At 47.6% G+C, this 27,257-nt stretch overlaps 1 protein-coding gene across 1 annotated transcript in view; it reads right to left on the reverse strand.

The window, feature by feature from the left end:
- Window positions 1-27,257, reverse strand: part of LOC120315395 (breast carcinoma-amplified sequence 3-like) — a 128,251-nt gene that overhangs the window by 69,318 nt on the left and 31,676 nt on the right. Inside the window, exons 4-5 of the mRNA XM_039359667.1 lie at window positions 7,940-8,016; window positions 5,395-5,478 (exon numbers count right to left, since the gene is read on the reverse strand). Of these exons, the coding sequence (XP_039215601.1) occupies window positions 5,395-5,478; window positions 7,940-8,016 (161 nt within the window). The remainder of the gene's footprint in view (window positions 1-5,394; window positions 5,479-7,939; window positions 8,017-27,257) is intronic.

Consider the following 27,257-nt stretch of genomic DNA (forward strand, 5'->3'; position numbering starts at 1 on the left):
CCCGTCTGCTGGTTGTTGCAGCAGGCTTTGGTCACTTCACATGACCCTGGGACACTGTGACCGTCATAAATATGAATCGGTTGCCAAGCATCTGAATGTAAATCACAAGACCCTGGAGAGGCTGCAACGTTCCAGCTGATCGGCGCTTCTTCTGGGCTCAGCAGAAGCACCAGGATCAGTGCTGCTTTCAGGCTGATTGGTGCTTCTTCAGGGCTCAGCAGATGCACCAGGATCAGTGCTGAGCTCCAGTTGGAGCCTGGCGCTGATCTTGGCTCTTCCACTGAGCCCTGACAGCTCCGAAGAAGCATTGATCAGTTGGAAAGCGGCACTGATCCTGGCGCTTCTGCTGAGCCCTGTCAGCCCTGCAGCTCCAGCCGTCTCTCGCTCAGGCTTGTGCGGTGCTGCCACCGGTTCAGCTCATTCTCCTCCCCAACTACCCCTTTTCTAGGATGGTCGCGTACCACCTGCCAGGTGCCAATGTACCACAGGTGGTACCTGTACCACTGGTTGAAAAGCCTTGCACTAGGGTCTCAGCATCTTTTTTGGATTACGGTGACCAAAACTGTATGCGGTATTCCAAGTGTAGCCTCATCTGGGCAGTATAAAGGGATACTATCATTTCATGTAATCTCGATGCTATCCTTCTGCTGATGCAGCCCAGGACTGCTTTGGCTTTTTTGGCTGCTGCAACACACTGTCGGCTCATAATGAAGTGGGGGGTCCACTAGGACGCCTAGTTCTCTCTCACAGGAACTACTGTTGACAATACTTCAGTGTCTAAAGAAAACTTCGCCAGAGTATTTGTTTAAAAACAGCAAAGATGCAGTGTTGCCTAGGGAACAGATTCAGCTTTTTTCTAGTTTCAATGAATAAAGTGCCCGCTGTACGACGTTACGATAGGAGAACACATACAATACTCCTTCCTGTTCTTATTTTCCCCACAATAACAGTGTGAGGTGAGTAGGGCTGAGAGACTGGCCTAAGGTCACCCAGCTTTCAGGCTTAAGGTGGGACTAGAACTCCCCGTATCCTGGTGATTAGCCTAAAGTCAGCCAGCTGGCTTTCATGCCTAAGACAGAACTAGAACTCCCCGTCTCCTGGTGATTGGCCTAAAGTCAGCCAGCTGGCTTTCATGCCTAAGACAGAACTAGAACTCCCCGTCTCCTGGTGATTGGCCCAGAATCAGCCAGCTGGCTTTCATGCCTAAGACAGAACTAGAACTCCCCGTCTCCTGGTGATTGGCCCAAAATCAGCCAGCTGGCTTTCATGCCTAAGACACAACTAGAACTCCCCGTCTCCTGGTGATTGGCCCAGAATCAGCCAGCTGGCTTTCATGCCTAAGACAGAACTAGAACTCCCCGTCTCCTGGTGATTGGCCCAAAGTCAGCCAGCTGGCTTTCATGCCTAAGACAGAACTAGCACTCCCCGTCTCCTGGTGATTGGCCCAAAGTCAGCCAGCTAACTTTCATGCCTAAGATAGAACTAGAACTCCCCGTCTCCTAGTGACTGGCCCAAAGTCAGCCAGCTGGCTTTCATGCCTAAGACAGAACTAGAACTCTCTGTCTCCGGGTGATTGGCCCAGAGTCAGCCAGCTGGCTTTCATGCCTAAGACAGAACTAGAACTCCCCATCTCCTGGTGATTGGCCCAAAGCCAGCCAGCTTTCATGCCTAAGATAGAACTCCCCGTCTCCTGGTGATTGGCCCAGAATCAGCCAGCTGGCTTTCATGCCTAAGACAGAACTAGCACTCCCCGTCTCCTGGTGATTGGCCCAGAATCAGCCAGCTGGCTTTCATGCCTAAGACAGAACTAGAACTCTCTGTCTCCGGGTGATTGGCCCAGAGTCAGCCAGCTGGCTTTCATGCCTAAGACAGAACTAGAACTCCCCATCTCCTGGTGATTGGCCCAAAGCCAGCCAGCTTTCATGCCTAAGATAGAACTCCCCGTCTCCTGGTGATTGGCCCAAAGTCAGCCAGCTGGCTTTCATGCCTAAGGTAGCACAAGAACTCACAGTCTCCCAGTTTCTAATCTGCTGCCTCAGCCACTAGACCAGGGCTAGGCAACCTTGGCTCTTTTATGACTCGTGGCTCAGCTTGGAAACCTCTCCCTTTCCCCTCAGCATGGCTGGCTCAGGAATTCTGGGAGTTGAAGTCCATGAGTCATAAAAGAGCCAAGGTTGCCTACCCATGCATTAGACCAAACTCTATTTGGCTCTATTTAGCATGCCTTGTACTTTGAAAACCCACCAAAGGAAGCTTCAGAATACCCCAAATGTCCTTGCTCCCCTCAATTTGTTTGCTGTAGGACCTGGGGAAGGGGACACACTAAATATTAATCAGCTGCCATACAATATGCGTGTTTAACCTCTGCAGCAGAAAACCTACTTGAGCATCAAGGTGTATTTCACTGGATGAATATTTAAATGATCCCTGTTTAAGCAGAAATACAAATCCAGAAATGGAGAGACATTTTAATTGTAAGAATAAGAATGAGAATGTGCTGGAATTCATGAAATTAAGAAAACATATTAAAGATGACAAAACAAATTGTGTAACACGATTCCATACTCCTCCCCCCCTCCCAAATACACACAAACAGATCCATATTTCTTTTGACCGATACAAAATCTGTGGGTTTTTTCCGCACATTTAAAAGAAGATTGGTTGGCATCCATAGTCATCATTATGGGATATACATTTTTTGTCTTTTCAAATTGTTGCTTGCTTATTCTAAGGAAATGCGCACATTCCCTGTCTTTTGCTGTGGGTTGTTTTTGAAGAAGTCGGTCAAGCCCACCAATTGAAAACTTCAAATTTTCAATCCCTTTCTTGCAAACCGCCATGTCTTCCCCCAGAAAGTGAGAAAATGATGGAGTTATAAGAAGCACAGCTTCAGAAGCCCAGAAAGGGAAGTGTTTTTGCAGTTAAATGACAATGTTTCTTTGTGTTTAACTGAAGTTACAGATATAAATTTAGAATGAATGAGCTGGAAGGGACTGTTACCTAATCTAACCCTTTACTCCGTTCAAAAATCCGCTGAAGGATGCCTGACAGATGCCACCACCAGAACAGAATTCCTGAATGATGGATCTGTGTGTCACACTTTCCTACCAGACTGTAGAGCAGGGGTCTACAAACTTGGCCCATTTACGACTTGTGGACTTCAACTCCCAGAATTCCTCAGCCAGGCACGCTGGCTGAGGAATTCTGGGAGTTGAAGTCCAAAAGTCATAAAAGGGCTAAGTTTGAAGACCCCTATTCTAGTCCAACCCCTGCGCAGGCAGGAGAACCTATACCAGTGATGGCGAACCTTTTAGAGACCGAGTGCCCCAAAACTGGCCCCGCCTTCCCTCCAACCCCTGCTCCGCCCCTGCTCCGCCTCTACTGCGTCCCCCACCCCATCTGCCCGCAGGGCCACTCACCGCCTCCAGGACCCAGTGCAGATCACCCAGGCAGCCCAGCAGCACCATGGCAGCCACGCAGCCGCGCCCCGCAGCATCAACTGTGTGCGATGGGGCGTGAGGGCAGAGTTTTGTCTATGCTGCCTGGCTGCCATGTCCTTGGCTGCGCTGCTCCACATGGGCCACGCTTGGGGGTGACTCTCCTCCAGGGGGGCTGCTGGTGAGGAGGGGGTCGCGGGGGGAGGCAAGGCTGGGGCAACAGCACGTGTGCCCACAGAGAGGGCTCCGAGTGCCGCCTCTGGCACCCGTGCCATAGGTTTACCACAGTGGTTCTCAACCTTTCTAATGCCGCGACCCCATAATACAGTTCCCCATGTTGTGGTGACCCCCCAACCACTTATACATCACCGGGTGCCAGGGCCGTGGCCAAAGAAAAGGGGGGAAAAATGGCGGACAGCCTTGTTTGGCGACCCCCATGAAATGGTTGTTTGACCCCAAATGGGGTCCCGACCCACAGGTTGAGAACCACTGGTTTACCACCACTGCCCTATACATTTCAGACAAATAATTGTCCAGACTTTTTTTTTTTTGAAAGCCTCCATTGATAGAACACCCACAACTTCTAGAGCAGTGGTTCTCAACCTTTTTAATGCCGCGACCTCCAACAGGTCGTAAGTCGAGGACTACTCAACCGGTTGTAAGTCGAGGACTACTCAACTGGTGCAGCACTGTTTGCAGAATGGGACTTTTGGCGGGCTCAGCAGGGCAGAGACAGCCTGGACAATTCCTATTGGCTTTTGAAAGCCAATAGAATTAGACTCTATTCAAGAGAGTCTATTCTATTGGCTTTCAAAAGCCAATAGAATAAAAGGGAGTAGCACAGCTAAGGAAAAGGGGAAAAAAAATGGCGGACTGCGTTGTTTGGCGACCTCCGTGAAATGGTCGTTCGACCCCAAATGGGGTCCCGACCCACAGGTTGAGAACCACTGCTCTAGTTCTATCTGGTTTCACAATCCTCACTATTTCTAATCGTTTTTGAATACAGGTAGTCCTCAGTTAGTGACCGTTTGATGTTACAACAGCACTGAAAATGTGACTGATGACCGTTTTCACACTTATGACCATTGCAGTGTCCCAGGGTCATGTGATCCCCTTTTGCGACCTTCTGTCAGGCAAAGTCAATGGGGAAGCCAGATTCACTTAACAACCGTGTTCCTAACTTAACAACTGCAGTGATTCACTTACTAATTTTGACAAGAAAGGTCATAAAATGGAACAAAGCTCGCTTAACAACTGTCTGGTTTAGCAACATAGGTTTGGGGCTCAATTGTGGTTGTAAGTCGAGGACTACCTGTGTTGGGGCTAGGATTTCAAGAGCCACCCTCCACGTCTTCTATCTGGGTAGGTGGCCTGCAGCTGATGCCCGCAAAGGTACCACTTTTTACTCTTTAATCTTACCCAGATGTTTTCCATAGGATTTCCATATTCAGAGACATGATTTTTTTTTTTTACAGGCATATATCCTCATGCTGTGAAAATATATATTTCTTCATTCACATTTATATTTATGTCAAAATGGTGGCCCTCCAGATGTTGTTTCAGCCTTGATCATGCCTGACCACCGGCTCTGCTGGGGCTGGGCTCCTGCCGTGCCTGTGGGTTTCTGGATAACCATTTTGGGAGTGAACGTTGGATTTAAGTCGAAAATCCCCGTTTTATAAAAAAAGCACAGCTACATTGAAGTTCCAACCCTTCTTTTTAGGTGAAAGTGCCTTTCCGATGCCATTTTAATTGGTCTGACCAATTCACTTGTTTGACTTTTTTTTGTATTTCTTATTTTTGGCCTGTATCTCTTTTGAGGAAAGGGGAGTTACGCAACTTCAATAAATGCTTTTTGGCTGTACGCAACCCTAGAATGAAAGTCAGTATAAAAACTACTTTTAAATAAAGAGTACATTGCCATGTAAGCCACTGAAAGGGCTCTTGATCCACTCACTTTGGCTGCGCTGATGACTGTGGCGGTGTAGGACTGAATGTTATCTCCGCAAGCTCCACCCCGGGACTGATGGCACCGAATCAGCTGCAAGAAGAAAGAACTGGCATTAAGTCAAGCCAACGAGACAACAGACCCCTCGGGAAGACCCTCCCGTCCAGCCCTCTACCCCACTGCAAGTAGTGTGTCATGGGTCCGACAGATGAAACTCTTCCAAAGAACTTTGAGGCATTATTTACCTTAAAGGATCTTTTATTCAAGTAGCATAATATTGGCACTGCATAATCAAAGCCAAAAACTGGATTCCCCTCCCCTGAGCACATAGTATCAAAGCACAATTCCCTCCTCCAATTAACAGTCATAAATCATATTCCCCAATTAGCTTGAATTGCGGGCTTCCTCTCCAGTTCTCCAGGGCCAATTCCTTATCAGCTCTGGTTACAATAACCTTGATTCTCACACTAGGTTTAGTGTTGTTATGTCTAGCTAGACTCTCATTCACATCCCCCCCTCCCAGCATCATCTAACTCTAAAAGCAAAAGAGAAAAGCAGCGTTGACATAGTGCTCGACTATGGTTCATTTAGTGATCCTGACAACAGGACTGAAAAAAGTGACCTATGACTGTTTTTCACAGTTATGCCCTTTGAGGCATCCCCATGGTCATGTGATCAGAAGTCAGAGGCTCGGCAACTGTCATGTATTTGTGACAGCTGAGGTGATCACATTTTGTGACCTCCTGACACGCAAAGTCAACGGGGAAGCCAGCTTCACTTAAGAATGTTCCTAACTGAACAACGGCAGTGATTCACTTCACGCCTGCGGTAAGAACGGTTGTAAAACGGGGCAAAACTTCACTTGACAACTGTCTCGCTTAGCAATGCAAATTTGGGGCTGAGTTGTGGTAAGTAGAGAACTTAGATTATACCAAGAGCAGATACTCAAGGACATCTTCAATCAGGCCTCTACGATTACCATCTTAACAAAACACTTATTTTTACATCAACCCTCCCCTCTGTATGCGTGTGTGAGTTTGTGTAAGAAAGTCCTGTTTATTGCTGCATTCTCTCCTCCAGCCAGATTGTCCTGGGCAAGGCAGGCGAGACCGTGCCAGCAAATGAGCCCATACAAGCAAACAGAGGCAGGAAAGCAACTGGAACAAATATTTCTTTTTCTCTCTTTTATCAGTCCAAGCAGCTATTAATAGTTTTGTAAGAGATGTGATTCATGAATTTCTCAAACCTACTTCTGGGAAGTCTTTCCTTCCCATTAGGGGGATTCCGTCCAAGTTTACACAGGCCCCCGAAGCACCGGGACTTCAGATTACATCGCCCTGATGTACTGCAATGAACGTAAACTACAGTACTCATAATAAAAACATTAAGGGGACTATTTGGAAGTCAACCATCCTTACATATGTTTTCTGCCACATCCGTGTTTGTGTGTGTGTGTGAGAGAGAGAGAGAAAGAGAGAGAGAGAGAGGAAGGGAGGGAGAGAGAGAGGGAGAGAGACAGAGACAGAGAGAGACAGAGACTAAAACCGGAGCTACACATATTTCCTATTATTTCAAAGATATGGGTATAAACTTATTGAGACTTAATATTCCAACAAAGGAGCAGTTGACACCATATTGACTTAGATCCAACATATGAATATATAAAAATCCAGACCATTCAAACTGCCAATCAACCAGAGACCCAATCAGCTGCTCAGAATTCAGATATGGCTCCAAACAGCTGATCACACTGGCACACCAGATGCTTATGAGCTCAAGAGAATAGGACAAGAAAATCCCATTGAGGATGTTACTTAGTTTGGTAACGAAATGTTGAGGAATTATATTAAAACAAGCTGAGAGAGTGTGAAAGAGAGAGTGAGAGAGAAAGAGAGAGAGAGAGAGAGAGAAGGAGGGAGAGAGAGGGAGGGGAGAGAGAGGGAGGGAAAGAGAGAGGGAGGGAAAGAGAGAGAGAGGGAGGGAGAGAGAGGGAGGGAGGGAAAGAGAGAGGGGGGGAGGGAAAGAGAGAGAGAGGGAGGGAGAGGAGGGAGGGAGAGAGAGGGAGGGAGAGGAGGAGGGAGAGAAAGAGAGTGAGGGAGAGGGAGGGGAGAGAGAGAGAGGGAGGGAGGAAAAGTGAGAGAGGGAGGGAGGGGAGAGAGAGGGAGGGAGGGAGAGAGAGAGGGAGGGAGGGAGGGAGAGAGAGAGAAGGAGAAGAGAAAGGGAGGGGAGAGAGAGGAGGGAAAAGAGAGAGAGAAGGAGGGAGAGAGAGGGAGGGGAGAGAGAGGGAGGGAGGGAAAGAGAGAGAGAGAGGGAAGGGAGAGAGAGAGAGAGGGAGGGAAAGAGAGAGAGGGAAGGGAGAGAGAGAGAGAGGGAGGGAGGGAGAGGGAGGGGAGAGAGAGGGAGGGAGGGAAAGAGAGAGGGAGGGGAGAGAGAGAGAGAGAGGGAGGGAGGAAAAGAGAGAGAGGGAGGGAGGGAAGGAGGGAGGGAGGGAGGGAGAGAGAGAGAGAGAGAGAGAGAGAGAGAGAGAGAAACAAAATTAGAATTGATTCCTTACCTTGTTTTCCGCATAGGCCAGCCACCGGCTTCCTAGAGCTATGGGGTTCATATTTGGCCCTGGACAAGGATAGCAACCTGAGAACAAAATATGCAAAAGTGGCATTATTGGAATGGAGATAAATAAGCACTCCTTCTCCACACAAAACTCTTGCCTGGAATGAAAGAGTTCACAGGCCTCGTCGTCTTATTTAGCCCGAACGACTTTTCTTGTAGCCCAGCTTGAGAATTTGGATAAACAATTGAGGAGCAGAAAACAAGACCCTGCTCAAGGGACTAGTGAAAAAACCATGTCCAGTGGTAGGACTCAGCCGGTTGGCACCACTTCGGCAGAACCGGTAGCTAATTTTTTGTTGCCCAGGCCCAGAATAGACTTCCGGAAGTGGCATCCACACAGAGAACCAGTGGTTAACATCTTTGAATCCCACCATTGACCACGTCCCAACCAATCCAGGCAGGGCAAGCTACAGACAGCAAACCCCACTCTCTTCTAGCACTGATGATATTACCTAGGCAGGTAATGAAAGGTCTGCAAGAAAACAGGCAAGTTCAGGGAACACCAAGGACATTGTATTTGGTCCTTTCCCAATTGGAAATAATGGGAAAAGATGGTTGTCCCTGTTATTTATTTTATCTTGTGAAGCGATTCTACAGCTGTATTAGAACTTGCCACTGGTTGAGGACCACAATTTGAGTGCCTTTAGGCATATTCTTCACTCGACAGAGAGACCCTTAAGTTGCACCAGGCCAGACCCCATTATAAAACCCAGACATGCTACACTGAGCAGGATTTCCATGGCAGAAACACCAGCAGTTTATTGCTTTTTAAACTTCATTTATGTGAAATGTGTCCACTGCCTTTCTCACTGGGACATCAAAAACTGTTCACAAAGATAAAAAATTCAAGATGCCTGCTGCTAACAAAAACACGTAATAGTTAAAAGGCAAAAGAGATTCCTAATCTAAGAGCTGGGGACCAAGTAAGGAACTCAGAAACTTCAAAGTGGTTACTGATACATTTCGACCGAATGCCCCCGCCCGCCCGAAGGTTTTTATGGAGTGTTGGAAAGCTAAAAATAAGAGTCCCAAGGAAGTGAGTTTTGATGTCTGGGTGAGATAACTGAAAAGGCCATGTCTTGTACAACTACTTGTTTCAACTTGAGGGTTGAGAGGGCAGAAGTAGAATTAGCAAAGGAAGCTGAAGCAACACCCTAATGTACAGTATATTTTGGGGTGGGATATGCCAACCCCACTCTAATCATTATACCTATTATCAAAATACCATCATTACTTTCTATACACGTGTTATGCTGGAGACCAACCATCCCACTTAGAAGGAGGGATCAAACAGGGAATTAGTCTGGATTCCTTACGTAGACACAAGAGGGCAAGGCGAGAATCCTGTGAAACAGGCAGAGAACCATAAAGTAGGTAGTTTGATTCTGCTTGTTTGTGCCTGAGACATGGAGGAGGAGGGGGGGAAGGAGGAGGGATGGAGAAGGAGGAGAAGAGATGGAAAAGGAGAAAGGAGGAGGAAGAGGAGAACGATGACTGTGGGGTCCTTGGTGTTCTTTCCGCTTGGTGGTTTTCTTGCAGACCTTTCATTACCGTAACTATGAACCTTGGTGGCACAATGGTTAGAATGCAGTACTGCAGGCTACTTCTGCTTACTACTGGCAGCCAGCAGTTTGGCAGTTCGATTCTCACTGGCTCAAGGTCGACTCAGCCTTCCATCCTTCCGAGGTCGGTAAAATGAGGACCCAGATTGTTGGGGGCAATAGACTGACTCTGTAAACAGCTTAGAGAGGGCTATAAAGCGGTATATACGTAAGTCTAAGTGCTCTTGCTATTCTTCCTTCCTTCCCTCCCTCCCTTCCTTTCTCTCCCTCTCTTGTCTCCTTTCTTCCTTCCTCTCTCCCTCCCTCCCTCCCTCCCCTGCTTCCTTCTTTCCCTCCCTCCCTCCCTCCCTCCCTCCCTCCCTCCCTCCCTTCCTTCCTTCCTTCCTTCCTTCCTTCCTTCCTTGGCGGCACAGTGGTCAGAATACAGTATTGTAGGCTAACTCTGCACAGCGCCAGGTATACAAGTCTAAGTCAGTGATGGCGAACCTTTTAGAGACCGAGTACCCAAACTGCAACCCCAAACCCATTTATTTATTGCAAAGTGCCAGGGCCGCATCAGCATTGTGGTGTTCTCAGGGGGGGGCGTTGCCCACTGGGTTGGCATGGCCACTGGGTGGGCATGGCTGCGGTGGTCACAGCTGCGGTGGTCACGGCAGACTGGGTGGGCGTGGTAGGGTGGGTGAGCTAGGACCAGGGTGACAGGGAACAGTCCCTCACCATCTCCGGGGCATTCCCAGGGGGCCAACGCCGCTTGCTCGCTCACTTCCTGCCCCGTTGTTTCCAAATGCCACATGCTCGCTACTCTGGTGAACTCTGCTGGGGCAATGGCATGGGTGCCCACAGAGAGGGCTCTGAGTGCTGCCTCTGGCACACGTGCCATAGGTTCGCCACCACTGGTCTAAGTGCTATTGCTAGGTAACATCATCAGTGCTACAAGAGAGTGGAGTTTGGAAGAAGGAGGTGGAGGAGGAGGAGGAGGGGAAGGAACACCCTTCACGTACTGAAGTCTCCCTTATCCATGAACTTCAATCCTCAAATCTATAAGCTTCAACACTTATGATTGCTCTTCCTAGTTTAAAACAAATAACTGCACATTTGATTTCCTTGGTTTCCCCCCCCCCCACTGGACATACATTCTGATGCAGCATAAAACTTTCATACAAAGGACAAAGGACAAAGTACTCATGGGTTGCAAAAACTCTGAAGTTAGAACTCTCTACTTTGGACAAGCCTATATATCATTATATTGAGTCTACGTGAGCTTAATATAACATAGTGGCCCATCTTCTTGACATGCAATCTAAGTTCAATACATGGCTAGGCTAACTTACATCCCTTATTTTTATGTGGCTCTTAAAAAGTTGGCCGTCCATCATTCCTCTTGCCTTCTTTCACTTAGATTGGTTTTGCATTTTTTCACGCAATTCTTTTTTGCTCCTTTAATGAAAATGCCTATTTTCCTCAAAGTTACCTCTCACATTTGGGCTTAGTGCTAATGCAATGTTTCACTTGATTTCCTAAAAAAACTTTGTAATCTTGCAGTACAAAAACAAAAAGATTTATAGACAATATCACATACTCCCCCAGAAAGAAATGGTCTTTCTTTTTTGTCTTTTTTTTTAACAATGGATAATTGAGGTCACAACGATGCTTTTGGCAACTGCGTGATCTAACCACTTTTTGCAAATCGCTTTTTTTTGCAAATCTATGGATCCAAGACCCCGTTTTGCAAATCCATATCTAACTGTGGCCATGAAATGCTTTAGGGAGTTAATCGCAGATAGCAATAAATGCTGGAGCATTTTAGACCATTACAGTATTCCAATAAATGCCAAGGGAAAGTAATTAACACATTTTATAACCCCACATCTGCAAAGAGGAATAGAGTTGATACTCAGCAGCTTCAGCAGCTTTTTAAAACTGAGCTTTCAAATTCGAGTCCCTGGATTGCATCACCTAGCTCAGGGGTAGGCAACCTTGGCTCTTTTATGACTGGTGGACTTCAGCTCCCAGAATTCCTGAGCCAGCCATGCTGAGGGGAAATGGAGAGGTTTCCAAGCTGAGCCATGCTGGCTCAGGAATTCTGGGAGTTGGTCCACCAGTCATAAAAGAGCCAAGGTTGCCTACCCCTGGACTAGATCAGTAGTAGGCAACCTTGGCTCTTTTATGACTCATGGACTTCAACTCCCAGAATTCCTGAGCCAGCCATGCTGAGGGGAAAGGTAGAGGTTTCCAAGCTGAACCATGCTGGCTCAGGAATTCTGGGAGTTGAAGTCCATGAGTCATAAAGTGGCCTAGGCCTAGACCAGAGATAGGCAACCTTGGCTCTTTTATGACTCGTGGACTTCAACTCCCAGAATTCCTGAGCCAGCATGGCTCAGCATGGAAACCTCTCCATTTCTCCTCAGCATGGCTGGCTCAGGAATTCTGGGAGTTGAAGTCCACGAGTCATAAAGGAGGCCATAGTTCACCCATGCTGGCACAGGAATTCTGGGAGTTGAAGTCCATGAGTCATAAAAGGCCAAGTTTGAAGACCCTTGCCCTAGACCAGGGGTAGGCAACCTTGGCTCTTTTATGACTGGTGGACTTCAACTCCCAGAATTCCTGAGCTAGCCATGCTGAGGAGAAAGGGAGAGGTTTCCATGCTGAGCCATGCTGGCTGAGGAATTCTGGGAGTTGAAGTCCACGAGTCATAAAAGAGCCAAGGTTGCCTACCCCTGGTCTTGCTATTCCAGCCTGCAGTCATGGGTGACAAGAACTGAAAGTTTAGCTTCTACCATCTAATCCAGTGATTCCAAAATTCACAGGAAATGTGTCTCTGATTAATCATTTGTCTTGAAAACTAGGAGAAATGAGGACGCAAAGAAGTACAACTTGCTAGATGCCATATATAGGTAGTTCTCAACGTACAACCACATTTTTGCCGCTAAGTGAAATGTTTGATAAATGAATTTTGCCCAATTTTACGACCTTTGGTGCCACAGTTGTTAAGTAAATCCCTGCAGTTGATAGGTTAGTGACCTGGTTGTTAAGTGAATTTGACTCCCCCATTGACTTTGCTTGTCAGAAGGTTGTAAAACGGGATCGCATAACATTGGGACACTGTAACCGTCATAAATGTGAGTCGGATGCCAAGCAGCTGGACTTTGATCACGTGACTACGGGGATGCTGCAATGGTCATAAGTCATTTTTTTCAGTGCCACTGTAAGTTTGAATGGTCACTAAACAAATGGTTGTAAATCAAGAACTACCTGTGCAGGTAATCCTCAACGTACAGCTGTTCCGTTCAGTGACCACTCAGAGTTACAACAGCAAAAAAGTGACTTAGGATGACTTTTCACACTTACGACCGCTGCAACTTCCCCAGGGTTACGTGATCAAAATTCTGGCGCTTGGCAACTGGAATGTATTTATGACGATTGCAGTGTCTGGGGGTCACGGGATCCCTTTCTGACAAGCAAAGTCCATGGGGGAAGCCAGATTCCCTCAACAACTGTGTTACCAACTTGACAACGGCAGCTATTCACTGAAGAACTGTGGCAAAAGAGGTCGTAAAAAACGGGCCAAAACTCAGTTAAGAACCGTCTTGCTCCACAAATGGAAATCTGGTGCTCAACTGCGGTCGTACGTTGAGGGCTACCTGTTAATAGCAAGGCTCTTTTTTAAAGTTTCTAGAAGCATCTGTCGGCTTGCTGCTGGACAGAAGACTGGGTCAGCAATTAGACCGGGGGTCTTGAAACCTGGCCCTTTTATGATTTGTGGACTTCAACTCCCAGAATTCCTGAGCCAGCCATGCTGAGGGGAAAGGGAGAGGTTTCCATGCTGAGCCATGCTGCCTCAGGAATTCTGGGAGTTGAAGTCCATGAGTCATAAAGCAGCCTAGGCCTAGGCCAGAGATAGGCAACCTTGGCTCTTTTATGACTCGTGGACTTCAACTCCCAGAATTCCTGAGCCAGCCATGCTGAGGGGAAAGGGAGAGATTAACATGCTGAGCCATGCCGGCTCAGGAATTCTGGGAGTCGAAGTCCACGAGTCATAAAAGGGCCAAGTTTGAAGACCCCTGAATGAGACTCTTATTAAAATGTCAAGTTGTCTTCTGCTGAGTTGAGACACTCAGCTTGGCATCCTACCGGTCTGCCTATTGCACCGGGCAGCATTTCTACAAGGACTTGGATAAGTGCTTGGTTGAAGTGCTTCTAATTTGGACATCACAGCAACTCAATCTGAGATCAATTTTTATAAGCTGGACAAATGCCTCAGATACTGTACTTACTGTCAATGGGAATAGAGAGTGAAGGAACTATAGCAGTATTCCAGTATTTCAGAGGTGCCCCAAAGAAGAGGGAGTCAAGCTATTCATTCTCCAAAGCGCCTGAAGGCAGGACAAGAAGTGAGGGATGGAAACTAACTAAGGAGGGAATCAGCCTAGAACTGAGGAGAAATTTCCTGACAATTAGAACAATTAACCACTGGAACGACTTCCCTCCAGAAGTGGTGAATGCTCCAACACTGGAGGTTTTTAAGAAGAGACTGGACAGCCATTTGTCTGAAGTGGTATAAGGTTTCCTGCCTGAGCAGGGGGTTGGACTAGATGACCTCCAAGGTCCCTTCCAACTCTGTTATTCTGTTAACAGGGGTCTTTTGGAACTTTCGGCCTGCGCAGCAGATGTTGTGTCTTGTTTCAGATTCCCACCAAAACGAGAAATAGCTCAAACTGCTACGGTTTGTAGGACCTCAGAAGCCTAACTGCACTAGGCCAGGGACAGGCAACCTTGGCTCTTTTATGACTCGTAGACTTCAACTCCCAGAATTCCTGAGCCAGCCATGTTGAAGAGAAAGGGAGAGGTTTCCATCCTGAGCTATGCCGGCTCAGGAATTCTGGGAGTTGAAGTCCACGAGTCATAAAAGAGCCAAGGTTCCCCACTCCTGGCCTAGACCAGAGGTAGGCAACCTTGGCTCTTTTATGACTCGTGGACTTCAACTCCCAGAATTCTTGAGCTAGCCATGCTGAGGAGAAATGGAGAAGTTTCCATGCTGAGCCATGCTGACTCAGGAATTCTGGGAGTTGAAGTTCATGAGTCATGAAGGGGCCTAGGCCTAGCCCAGACGTAGGCAACCTTGGCTCTTTTATGACTCGTGGACTTCAACTCCCAGAATTCCTGAGGCAGCATGGGGGAACTATGGCCCCCTTTATGACTGGTGGACTTCAACTCCCAGAATTCCTGAGCCAGCCTGGCTCGGAAACCTCTCCCTTTCCCCTCAGCATGGCTGGCTAAGGAATTCTGGAAGTCCACCAGCCATAAAAGAGCCAAGGTTGCCTACCTCTGGCCTAGGCCTAGGACACTTTATGACTCATGGACTTCAACTCCCAGAATTCCTGAGCCAGCCTGGCTCGGCTTGGAAACTTCTCCCTTTCTCCTCAGCATGGCTGGCTCAGGAATTCTGGGAGTTGAAGTCCACGAGTCATAAAAGAGCCAAGGTTGCCTACTACTGATCTAGGCCAGGGGGAGGGAACCTTGGCTTTTTTATGACTGGTGGACTTCAACTCCCAGAATTCCTGAGCCAACCATGCTGAGGAGAAATGGAGAAGTTTCCATGCTGAGCCATGCTGACTCAGGAATTCTGGGAGTTGAAGTCCACGATTCATAAAGGGGCCAAGGTTGCCTACCCCTGCACTAGGCCTACCGAAGTAGCTCACAATCATACGATGATGAGATGAAAGATGTTTTTCTCTTCCCATAAAATTCCTCCCAGGGCTGAATAACCCAAGCAAAATGGTCACAGATCAAGACAGACAGAGGTGTGGAATGGAGAAAGAGTAAATAAAGGATCAGAGGGAACTCTTTGCTGCTCGGCACTGTTTATGGCCCACAGACGATAAACAAACTGTGGAGGCCTTTTAACTAATATTTTGTTTATTCCTCCAAAACAACACACACACACACACACACACACACACGCACACGCACGCACACAAAGATACATTAAAGATGTTTATAAAGAGCATAAAGTAACCAAGTTTGCAATTGTGTTTACAGATTCCCTTTTGAGATGAAAAGCCCTAGATAAATGTTGTCGTTCACCCACCCGGCCCATCGCATCTTCTATTGTTTTGAAGCTTCTTCCTGTTAAGAGCCACCCTTGAACCCCTTCCCAAGGACTCCTAACAAAAGCCTGCTGGTTCCTAGTGCAGTTTGGCAAGAGATGATGGGAAACGGGTTATTTGTGCTGCGGCTGACCCTCTTCCGACAGACCTGCAACTCTTCAGCAGCTGCCTCAAACTGGTCTTTGTTCAAAATAAAAAAATATATGTGTCTCCCCTCTGATCTCTCCCTCCCTACAGTATAATAATAATAAAGTTGGAAGGGACCTTGGCGGTCATCTAGTCCAACCTCCCTGCTCAGGCAGGAAACCCTATACCATTTCAGGCAAACGGCTGTCCAGTTTCTTCTTAAAAACTTCCAGTGTTGGAGCATTCACCGCTTCTGGGGGCAGATGGTTCCACTGGTTAATTGTCCTCACTGTCAGGAAGTTTCTCCTTAGTTCTAGGTTGCTTCTCTCCGTGATCAGTTTCCATCCGTTGCTTCTTCTTCTGCCTTCAGGCACCTCAGCATCTTTTTTACATCGTGGTGACCAAAACTGGATGCAGTATTCCAAGTGTGGCCTTACCAAGGCCTTGTAAAGTGGTATTAACGCTTCACCTGATCTTGATTCTATCCCTCTGTTAATGCAGCCTAGCACTGTGTTGGCCTTTTTTGGCAGCTACGGGTAGAGTCCTCTGCATGTGACTGTGACTGAATCCAAAATTTCCATTCCTAAGCTAAGCAAAGCAATTGTCCCAAAGGTGCGTCTTCAAAAGACAACTGGGCTTTGTTTTTCCTTGAAGATGTGTCGCTTCTCATTCAAGAAGCTTTTGTCATAGATGTTCCCGGTGTGACATCAGCTTGCCACTTGCCCTTAAGATGGGCATACGGGCAAGATTACTCTCCAAGCCCCTGAGATTTGAACAAGCAGATGGCTCTCTAATGGGAGGAACTTTAGCGTTGACAGCTTTTTCAGTTCTGAAGCTACTTGGAGGAAAAGCGAAAGGTCTTCAAGGAAAAACAAAGAAAGTCCAGCTGCAAAGAATAGAACAGAACAGAACAGAATAGAATAATGAAAGAATAGAATAGAATAGAATAGAATAGAATAGAATAGAATAGAATAGAATAGAATAGAATAGAATAGAATTACAGGATAGGATAAGATAGGATAGGATAGATAGAATAGAATAGAATCTTTATTGAGAATAGAATAGAGTAGAGTAGAGTAGAAACAGAAATAGAATGGAGATGGAATAGAATAATGAGTGGAATGGAATGGAATGGAATAGAATAGAACAGAACAGAATAGAATTACAGGATAGGATAGGATAGAATAGAATAGAATAGAATAGAATAGAATAGAATAGAATAGAATAGAATAGAATAGAATAGAATAGAATAGAATAGAATCTTTATTGAGAATAGAGTAGAGTAGAGTAGAGTAGAGTAGAGTAGAGTAGACATAGAATGAAATGGAATAGAATAATGAATGGAATAGAATAGAATAGAATAGAATAGAATAGAATAGAATAGAATAGAATAGAATAGAATAGAATAGAATAGAATAGATAAATGGGACAGTCAGATTTGCTTAATGACCACATGGTTCACTTCAAGATAGCAATGATTTGCTTAACAAGGTAGTAAAAAAGGCCATAAGATTGAACGTGACTTAACAACCACCCTGCTTAAACAACAGAAATTCTTCTCTCAATGGTGGTCGTAAGTTGAGGACTTCCTATACAACAGAAGAATGGACATAGCCAGCTGGTAAGAAGAACCTGAATCTCCCCATCAAGAAGTCAAGCAGGGCTGACATAATTTATGGCAGGTCCTGAACGGGAAGGTCTCCCTTCATGAGAATCGGGTCTGTGTTTCCTCAACCTAAAACTCCCCGAGGCATAGCTGAAAGTCAGACAAAGAGGCAGAATTCCTCCTCTGATGACCAAGCATTAGTCACCACCAACTGGGAAATGGGAAAGAGACAGGTTACTCAGATAATTCCCACGCTTGCCCTTTCCAGAAACCAGCTTTTCTAGGTGAAGGATTTCCCCCCCCCCTCCCGATTTCATCCAGAAAAAAAATGCTGAGGAACAGATCTGGAATGCAAAAATCTGGGCAATCACTAAGAAAATGGCTGCCAGCTCATAATGTAGTACAGGTAGTCTTCAGCTTACAACGCACAACTCAGATCAAAATTTCTCTTGTTAAGCCAGGCCATTCCGGAGCGGGAGGCTAATTTTACAACTTTCTTTGCCATGGGTGTTAACCAAATCGCTGCCGTTGTTAAGTGAATCAGGCAGTCATTAAGCAAGTCTGGCTTCCCCCATTGACTTGGCTTGCTGGAAACCCAGCTGGGAAGGTTACAAAGGGTGATGATCCTGGGACACTGTCATAAATATATGCCGATGGCCAAGCACCTGAATTTTGATCCCGTGACCATGGGGTTGCTACATCAGTTGTAAGTATGAGGATCAATTGTAAAACATTTTTCAAATGCTATTGTAACTTTAAATGGTCACTAAATGAATGGTTATAAGTCAAGGACTACCTGTAGTCCCAATTTCTATAGCCCAGATACGGCCCGGCTTGAGCAGGGGGCTGGACTAGAAGACCTCCAAGATCCCTTCCAGCTCTATTTGACTCGATTTGATTCGATTCGATTCTCTATAAAGGTTCTATTCTATTCTAAAACATATAAGGAACAGTTGCTGGAATTGGGTATGTCTAGTTCAGTGGTGGCGAACCTATGGCACAGGTGCCAGAGGCGGCACTCAGAGCCCTCTCTGTGGGCACGTGCGCCATGCCCTGGAGATGGCAACTGTCCCTCTTCAACCAGCCGCCCACTAACTCGCCAAGGTCCCACGTGGCCGGATGCATCCCGGCACAGCTGGTTTCCCTTCCCCCTATCCCATCCCTCCTGGCCTCGCATGCTCTCGTTTTCCTGGGCACGACCCACTGCATCGCCTCCTCAGCTGTTGGCTGGCCGTCCAGCTCAGAGGCGGCTTCTCTGAACTACTGGCGGTGGGCTGCAGAGCCCCAGCGTGTGCCGGTCAAGGGGCCGGCAGGCTGTGGCTGCTGATGGACACCGTCGGCCCCCATGCGCTCGCTGGCCTGTGTGTGTGGAGGCTGAGGGTGTCAGGCAGCAGCTGCCCCGGCCCCTGCCTCGCCTTGCCCTGCAACAATGGCACCCCTGCCCTGCCTTGCCGCACTCCACAGGACGAGCCTCCTGTCCACCACCCCACCTGCCAGAAACCCCCTGGATCTCCCCCAACCCTGCCCAGCCCCCACAGGTGTCCCTCCCCACGAGCAACATCGAGGTGACCACGCCCACCTTGGCCACACCCACCCACTCTACCATGACCACCACAGCCACGCCCACCCGGTGGGCCACGCCCACCTTGCACCCGGTGATAAATAAGTGGCTTTTGGGTTGCAGTTTGGGCACTCGGTCTCTAAAAGGTTCGCCATCACTGGTCTAGTTTAATGAAGAGAAGGACGAGGGGTGACATGATAGCAGTGTTCCAGTATCTCAGATGCTGCCCCAAAGAAGAGGGAGTCAAGCTATTTTCCAAAGCAGGACAAAGGCAGAACAAGAAGCAACGGATGGAAACTAATCAAGGAGAGAAGCAACCTAGAACTAAAGAGAAACTTCCTGACAGTTAGAACAATTAACCAATGGAACAACCTGCCTCCAGAAGTGGTGAATGCTCCAAGACTGGAAGTTTTTAAGAAGATACTGGACAGCCATTTGTCTGAAATGGCGCAGGGTTTCCTGCCTGAGCAGGGGGTTGGACTAGATGACCTCCAAGGTCCCTTCTAACTTTATTATTATTATTAATTATTTATTATTATGAATCATCGCACAGTCAGCCAGATGTTCAGACTGGATTTGGCATTTTGTCTACCTATCGAGTCCTTACCCAGGACCTGGGATAGGCAGATGTGGATGTTTGATGGTATTACAGATATCGTCGCAGGATGGAAGCAGTTCCTAATAAGGCCGCCTTTTGCAATTGACCAATAGCGAATTTGTCAATGCCAATGGTGTTCAAGTGGCGCTCCAGTTGTTTTGGGACTGCACCCAAGGAGCCTATGACTATTGGTACTACCCTTGCTTGCTTTTGCCACAGTCTTTCTATTTCTATTTGTAGGTCTTTGTATTTTGTTATCTTCTCCAGTTCTTTCTCGTCTGTTCTGCTGTCTCCAGGCACTGCCACATCCACTATCCAGACTTTTTTGTCTTTCTTAGCGACAATTGTTAATATTATTATTATTATTAATTCTATTCTATTCTATTCTATTCTATTCTATTCTATTCTATTCTATTCTATTCTATTCTATTCTATTCTATTCTATTCTTTATAGTCCTGTGCCAGACCAGGCAAGCTTCTACTGTTGTAGAAACCCTGTTAGACTTAAACTTGCTTTTCAAAAGACAATTGGACTTTTAGTTTTTTCTTGAAAATGTTTCACTTGTCACTCAAGAAGCTTCTTCAGTTCTGGATGAGGAGTGCAACATTTTCAAAAAAAGAAAAAAAACCCCACCAAGAAAATCCAGCTGCCTTTTGAAAAGCATCTTTGGGAGAACTATGGCCTGGATGATTGAGAATCTCCACAGACACAAACCCTGTTAGAAACCACTTTATTCTTCAAAGCATACACCTCCACCCACCGAGCGTCCCACTCTCTGTGACAAAGCCAGTTGAAATTTCAAAATGAACTGGGCAAAGGAAGATGAAAGTAGCTTCCTAATCAAAGACAGCTGTCCTGGGAAATGACACCACCAGCCAGCCCTGCAAAATCAGCCAAATCCTAGCACTCAAAGCGATCCTGTCTCAGTTCAAGTTTTTTTTTATTTTGAGCAGACTGAAGGAGTCTGACTTCCTCGTAAGCTTCCAAGTGAACTTTTTTTTTTTTCTTCTACCACTGCCCGGCCCTAATCACGGAGTTTTAGAGGACGCCTCAAAGACATGGTTTTCCATTCATCATTCTCTTTCATTCTAACTCATCTTCTTATCCTTCCCTTCCCCCCCCCTCCACCGTCCCCTAGGAAGAAAAATTATATCAGGGAAGAAAAAATAAAATGGAATAGTTGCCCAATATCCTGTGATCTGTTAAGATTATAAGCACTCCATCCAGGAATACTGATTCAGGCCAATTCTTCCAGAAATTAGTGTCTACAGGGCAGTGATGGCGAACCTTTTAGAGACCGAGTACCCAAAAACCTCCCCCCCGTCCCCGTCTACTGCCCTGTCTGCTCCGCCCCCGCTCACCCCCTGCCCCGTACCGCCTCCATGGCCTGCCGCAGATCGCCCAGGCAGCCCTGCAGCGCCATGGCAGCCACGCCCTCTGCCCACACCCCGCAGCATCATCTGGACGTTATGGGGCGCGAGGGCGGAGTCTTGTCCCTGCTGCCCGGCTATGTCCTTGGCTGCGCTGCTCCGTGCGGGCTCCACCCGGGGGCAACTTTCCTCCAGGGGAGCTGCTGGTGAGGACGGGGCTGCGGGGGGAGTTGGGGCTAGGACAACGGCACACGTGCCCATAGAGAGAGCACCAAGTGCCGCCTCCGGCACACGTGCCATAGGTTCGTCACCACTGCTATAGGGAATCCTCAACTTATGACAGTGTTTGCGAACCTATGGCACACGTGCCAGAAGCGGCACTCAGAGCCCTCTCTGTGGGCACGCGCACCGTCACCCCTGCCCTGCCTCCCCCCACAGCCCCCTCCTCATAGCAGCCCCCCCAGGCATGGCCCGCACAGAGCAGCACAGCCAAGGACATGGCAGCTGGGCATCAGGGACAAGACTGTGCCCTTCTGCCCCGTCATGCGCAGTTGATGCTGTGGGGCGCAGGTGCAGGGCGTGGCCACCATGGCGCTGCTGGGCTGCCTGGGCGATCTGCGGCAGGCCATGGAGACAGTGGGTGGCCCTGTGGGTGGGTGGGGTGGGGCGGGGTGGGGCAGGGCGGGGCAGGCGGAGGCAGTTTTTGGGCACTCGATCTCTAAAAGGTTCGCCCTCACTGACTTATGACATAGCTGGGACCAGAATTTCAGTGGCTAAACAAGATGGGTATTCAGGGAGTCCTGCCAAATTTTATGGCCTGGGGTTTTTTTGCTACAGTTGTTAGGCAAACCACTCAGCAGTCGCTAAGTGAATAAGGTGATCCTTAAGCAAATCTGCCTTCCCCCATCGGCTTTGCTTATTGGAAGCCGGTTGGCAAATGGCGATGATGCCGGGATGCTGCAATTGTCATAAATTCATGAACATTATCAAGCACCAAATTTGGATCACATGACTGTTGGGGTCACAAAGGTGCTTTTTCAGGAGGCAACTGGACTTTCATGTTGTTGTCGTTGTTTTTGAAGACGTTTCGCTTCTCATCCAAGGAGCTTCTTCAGCTCTGACTGGATGGTAGGGAATGGAAGGATTTACACCCCTTGCGGACAGCCGGTCCTTTGCCTTCTTTTGGAGAGTCCTTGAGGCCACCTGGAGGTTTGTCTATGTCCTCAGGGTCACCTGAGTGGTGCAAACGGGTGTGGAGCTTTCTTAACCAGCTGTCTGCAAGGAGTATAAATCCTTCCGTTCCCCACCATCCCAGTCAGAGCTGAAGAAGTTTCTTGGATGAGAAGAGAAACGTCATCAAAGAAAAACAAGGAAGTCCAGTGGCCTCCTGAAAAAGCATCTTTGGGTCAACCATCCCTGGATGGCTAAGAATCCACAATAGACATTGACCGTGGGGATGCTACGACCATTCTATGTGAGAGGACCACTTTTTTCAGGGGCTTTATAACTTCAAACATTTGCTAAAGGGATAGTTGTAAGTCAGTGATGGCGAACCTTTTAGAAATCGAGTGCCCAAAAACTGGCCCCGCCCCCGCTCCACCCCCTGCCCCATCCGTTCCACCCCCACCCCGTCCTCCACCCGCCCGCAGGACCACTCCCCACCTCCAGGGCCTGCCACAGATCGCCCAGGCAGCCCAGCAGTGCCATGGCGGCCACGCCCTCTGCCCGCGCCCCGCAGCATCAACTGTGCGGGATGGGGCGTGAGGGCAGAGTCTTGTCTACGCTGCCTGCCTGCCATGTCCTTGGCTGCGCTGCTCCGCGTGGGCCACGCTCGGGGGCGACTCTCCTCCAGGGGGTCTGCTGGTGAGGCGGGGGTCGTGGGGGGAGGCGAGGCTGGGGCAATGGCACGTGTGCCCACAGAGAGGGCTCCGAGTGCCGCTTCTGGCACGCGTGCCATAGGTTCGCCACCACTGTTGTAAGTCAAAGGACTCAGTTTTCGACACCAAACTGAAGGAAGACGCAGAAAGGAAGACGGGTCTACCCTGCAATCCAGGGGCTCTTACAGTACTTTTTTTTAAAATACTGAAGAATTAAACTCTGTGGTTCTCCAAAGCGGAAGTGGGTGTAGGGCCAGAGAGAGGGTGGGGGACACGTATTTGAGTTATCTTTGGGTTGGGATCCTGGGGGGGGGCGGGGGTGAAATGTGCAGATGTCCACCTCGACTGGGGGCCGAGCGAAATCCCACAAGCGGAGGGGGAAAAAAATTGGCACCAGCTCTGCATAAATAAGTAATGGCTCTATACAATCCAACCTATCAAGAGCAGAATCATCATTTTTAATATAGCCCGGAGTAAGCAGACTGCCGAAATTCTTCAAGAAAATAGCCACTTTAGGGACTCAGCTGCGTCCCATCAATAGAAACTTGGTGCCAGATAATGGCTGTCGTCATTGTCTCCTTCCCCGGAGAGCAGGAACCCATCAAGGTTGGTTGACAAGGACTGGGAGAAAGTGGACCATCACTTGTCATTATTGGACATGAAGTTGCTGCCGTATCACAACGTTTAGCTGCTACGTGTCCCCTTTCAAAGGAAGGAGACATTCCCCTTCCATTATGTTCAGCCAAGTCAACACATTTGGAGGAGACGTCAGCAGAAGGAAGGGTGGTGGCGAGAAATGGGGACCCACGGCCGCAAGACGTCTCTCCCATCTCTTTAACCCAGGGGTCCCCAAGCGCCTGGTCCGTGGAGCGGTACCGGGCCGTGGCATGCCAGCAACCGGTCCGCAGAAACAAGCAAAGCCCCATCTGCAGGATGCAGGCAGCACGTGAAACCACGCACCCTCCGGTCCGCGGAAAAACCTCCCTCCACAGAACCAGTCCCTGGTGCCCCAAAAGGTTGGGGACTTCTACTTTAACCCACAACAGAGCATTCTGCAAAGGTCCTTCCTTTAAGGCAGGGGTCTTCCAACTTGGCCCTTTTATGACTTCTGGACTTCAACTCCCAGAATTCCACGGGCCGGTGGTGGTTACTTTTTTCCCCCGAAGCCACTGTAACTTTGAATGGTTGCAATAGCACTTAGACTGATATACCGCTTCACAGTGCTTTTACAGTCCTGTCTAAGCAGTTTACAGAGTCAGCCTATATTGCCCCCAACAATCTGGGTCCTCATTTTACCGACCTCGGAAGGACGGAAGGCTGAGTCGACCTTGAGCCGGTCAGGATCGAACTGCTGGCTGTGGGCAGAGTTAGCCTGCAATAGCACTTAGACCAGTGGTTCTCAACCTGTGGGTCGGGACCCCATTTGGGGTCGAACGACCATTTCACGGGGGTCGCCAAACAACGCAGTCTGCCATTTTTCCCCCTTTTCCTTAGCTGTGCTACTCCCTTTTATTCTATTGGCTTTTGAAAGCCAATAGAATAGACTATCTTGAATAGAGTCTAATTCTATTGGCTTTCAAAAGCCAATAGGAATTGTCCAGGCTGTCTCTGCCCTGATGAGCCCGCCAAAAGTCCCATTCTGCAAACGGTGCTGCACCAGTTGAGTAGTCCTCGACTTACGACCGGTTGAGTAGTCCTCGACGTACGACCGGTTGGGGGTCGTGGCATTAAAAAGGTTGAGAACCACTGACTTAGACTTATAGACCGCTTCACAGTGCTTTTACAGCCTTCTCTAAGCGGTTTACAGCCTATTTGCCCCCAACAATCTGGGTCCTCATTTTACCGACCTCGGAAGGATAGAAGGCTGAGTCAACCTTGAGCCGGTCAGGATCGAACTGCCGAAATGCAGTCAGCCGGCAGTCAGCCGAAATAGCCTGCAGTGCTGCACTCTAACCACTGCGCCACCACGGCTCATGGTCGTAAGTTGAGAACTAGCTGTGTGAAAAGACAATTCTTAAGGCCCCATTCAAGGGAAACACATCATTCTCTCCCAATTGGGCTGGGAAAAGCACTTTACTTACTTACTTATGAGACTTATATACCACTTTAAGTGCAAGCACTCTCTAAGCGGTGTACACCAGTAAGCAATGTATGTATATATTTACATTGCCCCCAACAATCTGGGTCCTCAGTTTATCTACCTCGGAAGGATGGAAGGCTGAGTCAACCTTGAGCCGGTGAGATTTGAACCGCTGACCTGTTGAACACAGTCAGCTAAAGTGGCCTGCAGTACTGCACTCCAACTGCTGCGCCACCTCGGCTCATCTTGGCGGAATGTAGGAAGAATCCCTGCCAATCTATGCTGAGCCTTCAGTGGCTGACACCCTTTTAAATCCACCCCCCCCCCAAAAGAACTTCTAATGGAAATGTTTTAAGTCAGAGGTCCCCAACCTTGTCCACTTTATGACTTGTGGACTTCAACTCCCAGAATTCCTCAGCCAGCATTCTGGGAGTTGAAGTCCACAAGTCATAAAGTGGACAAGGTCGGGGAACCCTGCTTTAAATGAATCGTGGCTGAGGCAGGAGTGGTGATGTTGTGCTTACGAGAGTAATGTTGGTTGCAAAAGTTCAGGGGGCCACAAAAAAATTTCCTTCTTCACAGTTCCCCTCTTAATACACCGTTTCTCTTATTCTCCCACTTCTTCCAGAATTTGAGCTCGCCAAAATGAAAATGACGAGCAGGCCTCGACTTACAACCATCCGTTTAGTGACCATTCAAAGTTATAACAGCGCTGAAAAAAAAAGTGACTTACGACCACGTCAGCATCCTCCCCATGGTCACATGATCAAAATTCAGAGGCTTGGCAACTGGCATGTACTTATGACAGTTGCAGTGTCCCGGGGATCCTGTGATCGTCTTTTGCGACCTTCTGACCAGCAAAGCCAATGGGGAAGACTTAAGAAATGTGTTAGTGACTTAACAACAAGTACAATGGTTCTGCTTAACAATTGTGGCAAGAAAAGTCGTAAAATGGGGCATACGCTCCCTTAGCAGATGTCTCATTTAGCTGCAGAAATTTTGGGATCAACTAGTGGATTATTTATGTCTTTAAAACAAATTCATCATTTCAGCTTAAACATATGTGCTTTTATTACTGAAGCCACAGTCCAACAACCTTTCCAAAATATGAAAGTGTTTAATTTTAATTAAAATAGGTTTTAATGAAAACTACTTCTTCTTGGGCAAAAAAAAAAAAAAAAAAAAGGCACGAACAGTCTGTTTCTCTTTTAAGACTCAAACACTTGAGGATCAAATATACCGTGGCGTTGCAGCCCCACAGTTTACAAAACGAAACTTCAATCGATTAAGGTACTGATTAACTTAATGAACTGGTTTAATTACATTTAGGCAAGAAAAACCAAATGCACAAGTACAGCATAGGTGGCACCATGCTCAATAGTAGTAACTGTGAGAGGGACCTCGGAGTCCTAGTAGACAATCACTTAAATAGGAGCCAGCCGTGTGCTGCAGCTGCCAAAAAGGCCAACACAGTGCTAGGCTGCATTAACAGAGGGAGAGAATCAAGATCACGTGAAGTATTAATACCACTCTTTAATGCCTTGGTAAGGCCACACTTGGAATACTGCATCCAGTTTTGGTCACCACGATGTAAAAAAAGATGTTGAGACTCTAGAAAGAGTACAGAGAAGAGCAACAAAGATGATTAGGGGACTGGAGGCTAAAACATATAAGGAAAGGTTGCTAGAATTGGGTATGTCTAGTTTAACGAAGAGAAGGACAAGGGGGCACATGATAGCAGTATTCCAATATCTCAGGGGCTGCCATAAAGAAGAGGGAATTAAGCTATTTTCCAAAGCACCTGAAGGCAGGACAAGAAGCAACGGGTGGAAAATAATCAAGGAGAGAAGCAACCTAGAACTAAGGAGAAACTTCCTGACAGTGAGAACAATTAATCAGTGGAACAGCTTGCCTCCAGAAGCAGTAAATGCTCCAACACTGGAAGTTTTTAAGAAGAGACTGGACAGCAATTTGTCCGAAATGGTGTAGGGTTTCCTGCCCGAGCAGGGGGTTGGACTAGATGACCTCCAAGGTCCCTTCCAACTTTACTATTATTATTATTATTATAATTAACTGCGCTGGGATTTCAGAATTGAAAAGAAGCCAATTGTCACTTCTCCCACAATAGGAAACCAAAAGCGGTGAGACTAGGAGGTGATGGAAGCTACAGTCTCCCATCTTAGGGGAAAAAAAAAAAAAACCAAAAGGGAAACAACCAGCCTGGTCCATTCATTGGCCAAAGAAGACCGACATGCCACAAAGAGGAGGGGTCAATTTATTTTCCAAAGCACCAAAAAGCAAGACGAGAAACAACGGTTGGAAACTGACCAAAGAGAGAAGCAACCTGGAATTAAGGAGAAACTTCCTAACAGTA

This window comes from Crotalus tigris, unplaced genomic scaffold, assembly GCF_016545835.1.
Source record: "Crotalus tigris isolate CLP2741 ecotype Arizona unplaced genomic scaffold, ASM1654583v1 scf7180000019099.140709, whole genome shotgun sequence".
Classification (NCBI taxonomy): domain Eukaryota; kingdom Metazoa; phylum Chordata; class Lepidosauria; order Squamata; family Viperidae; genus Crotalus; species Crotalus tigris.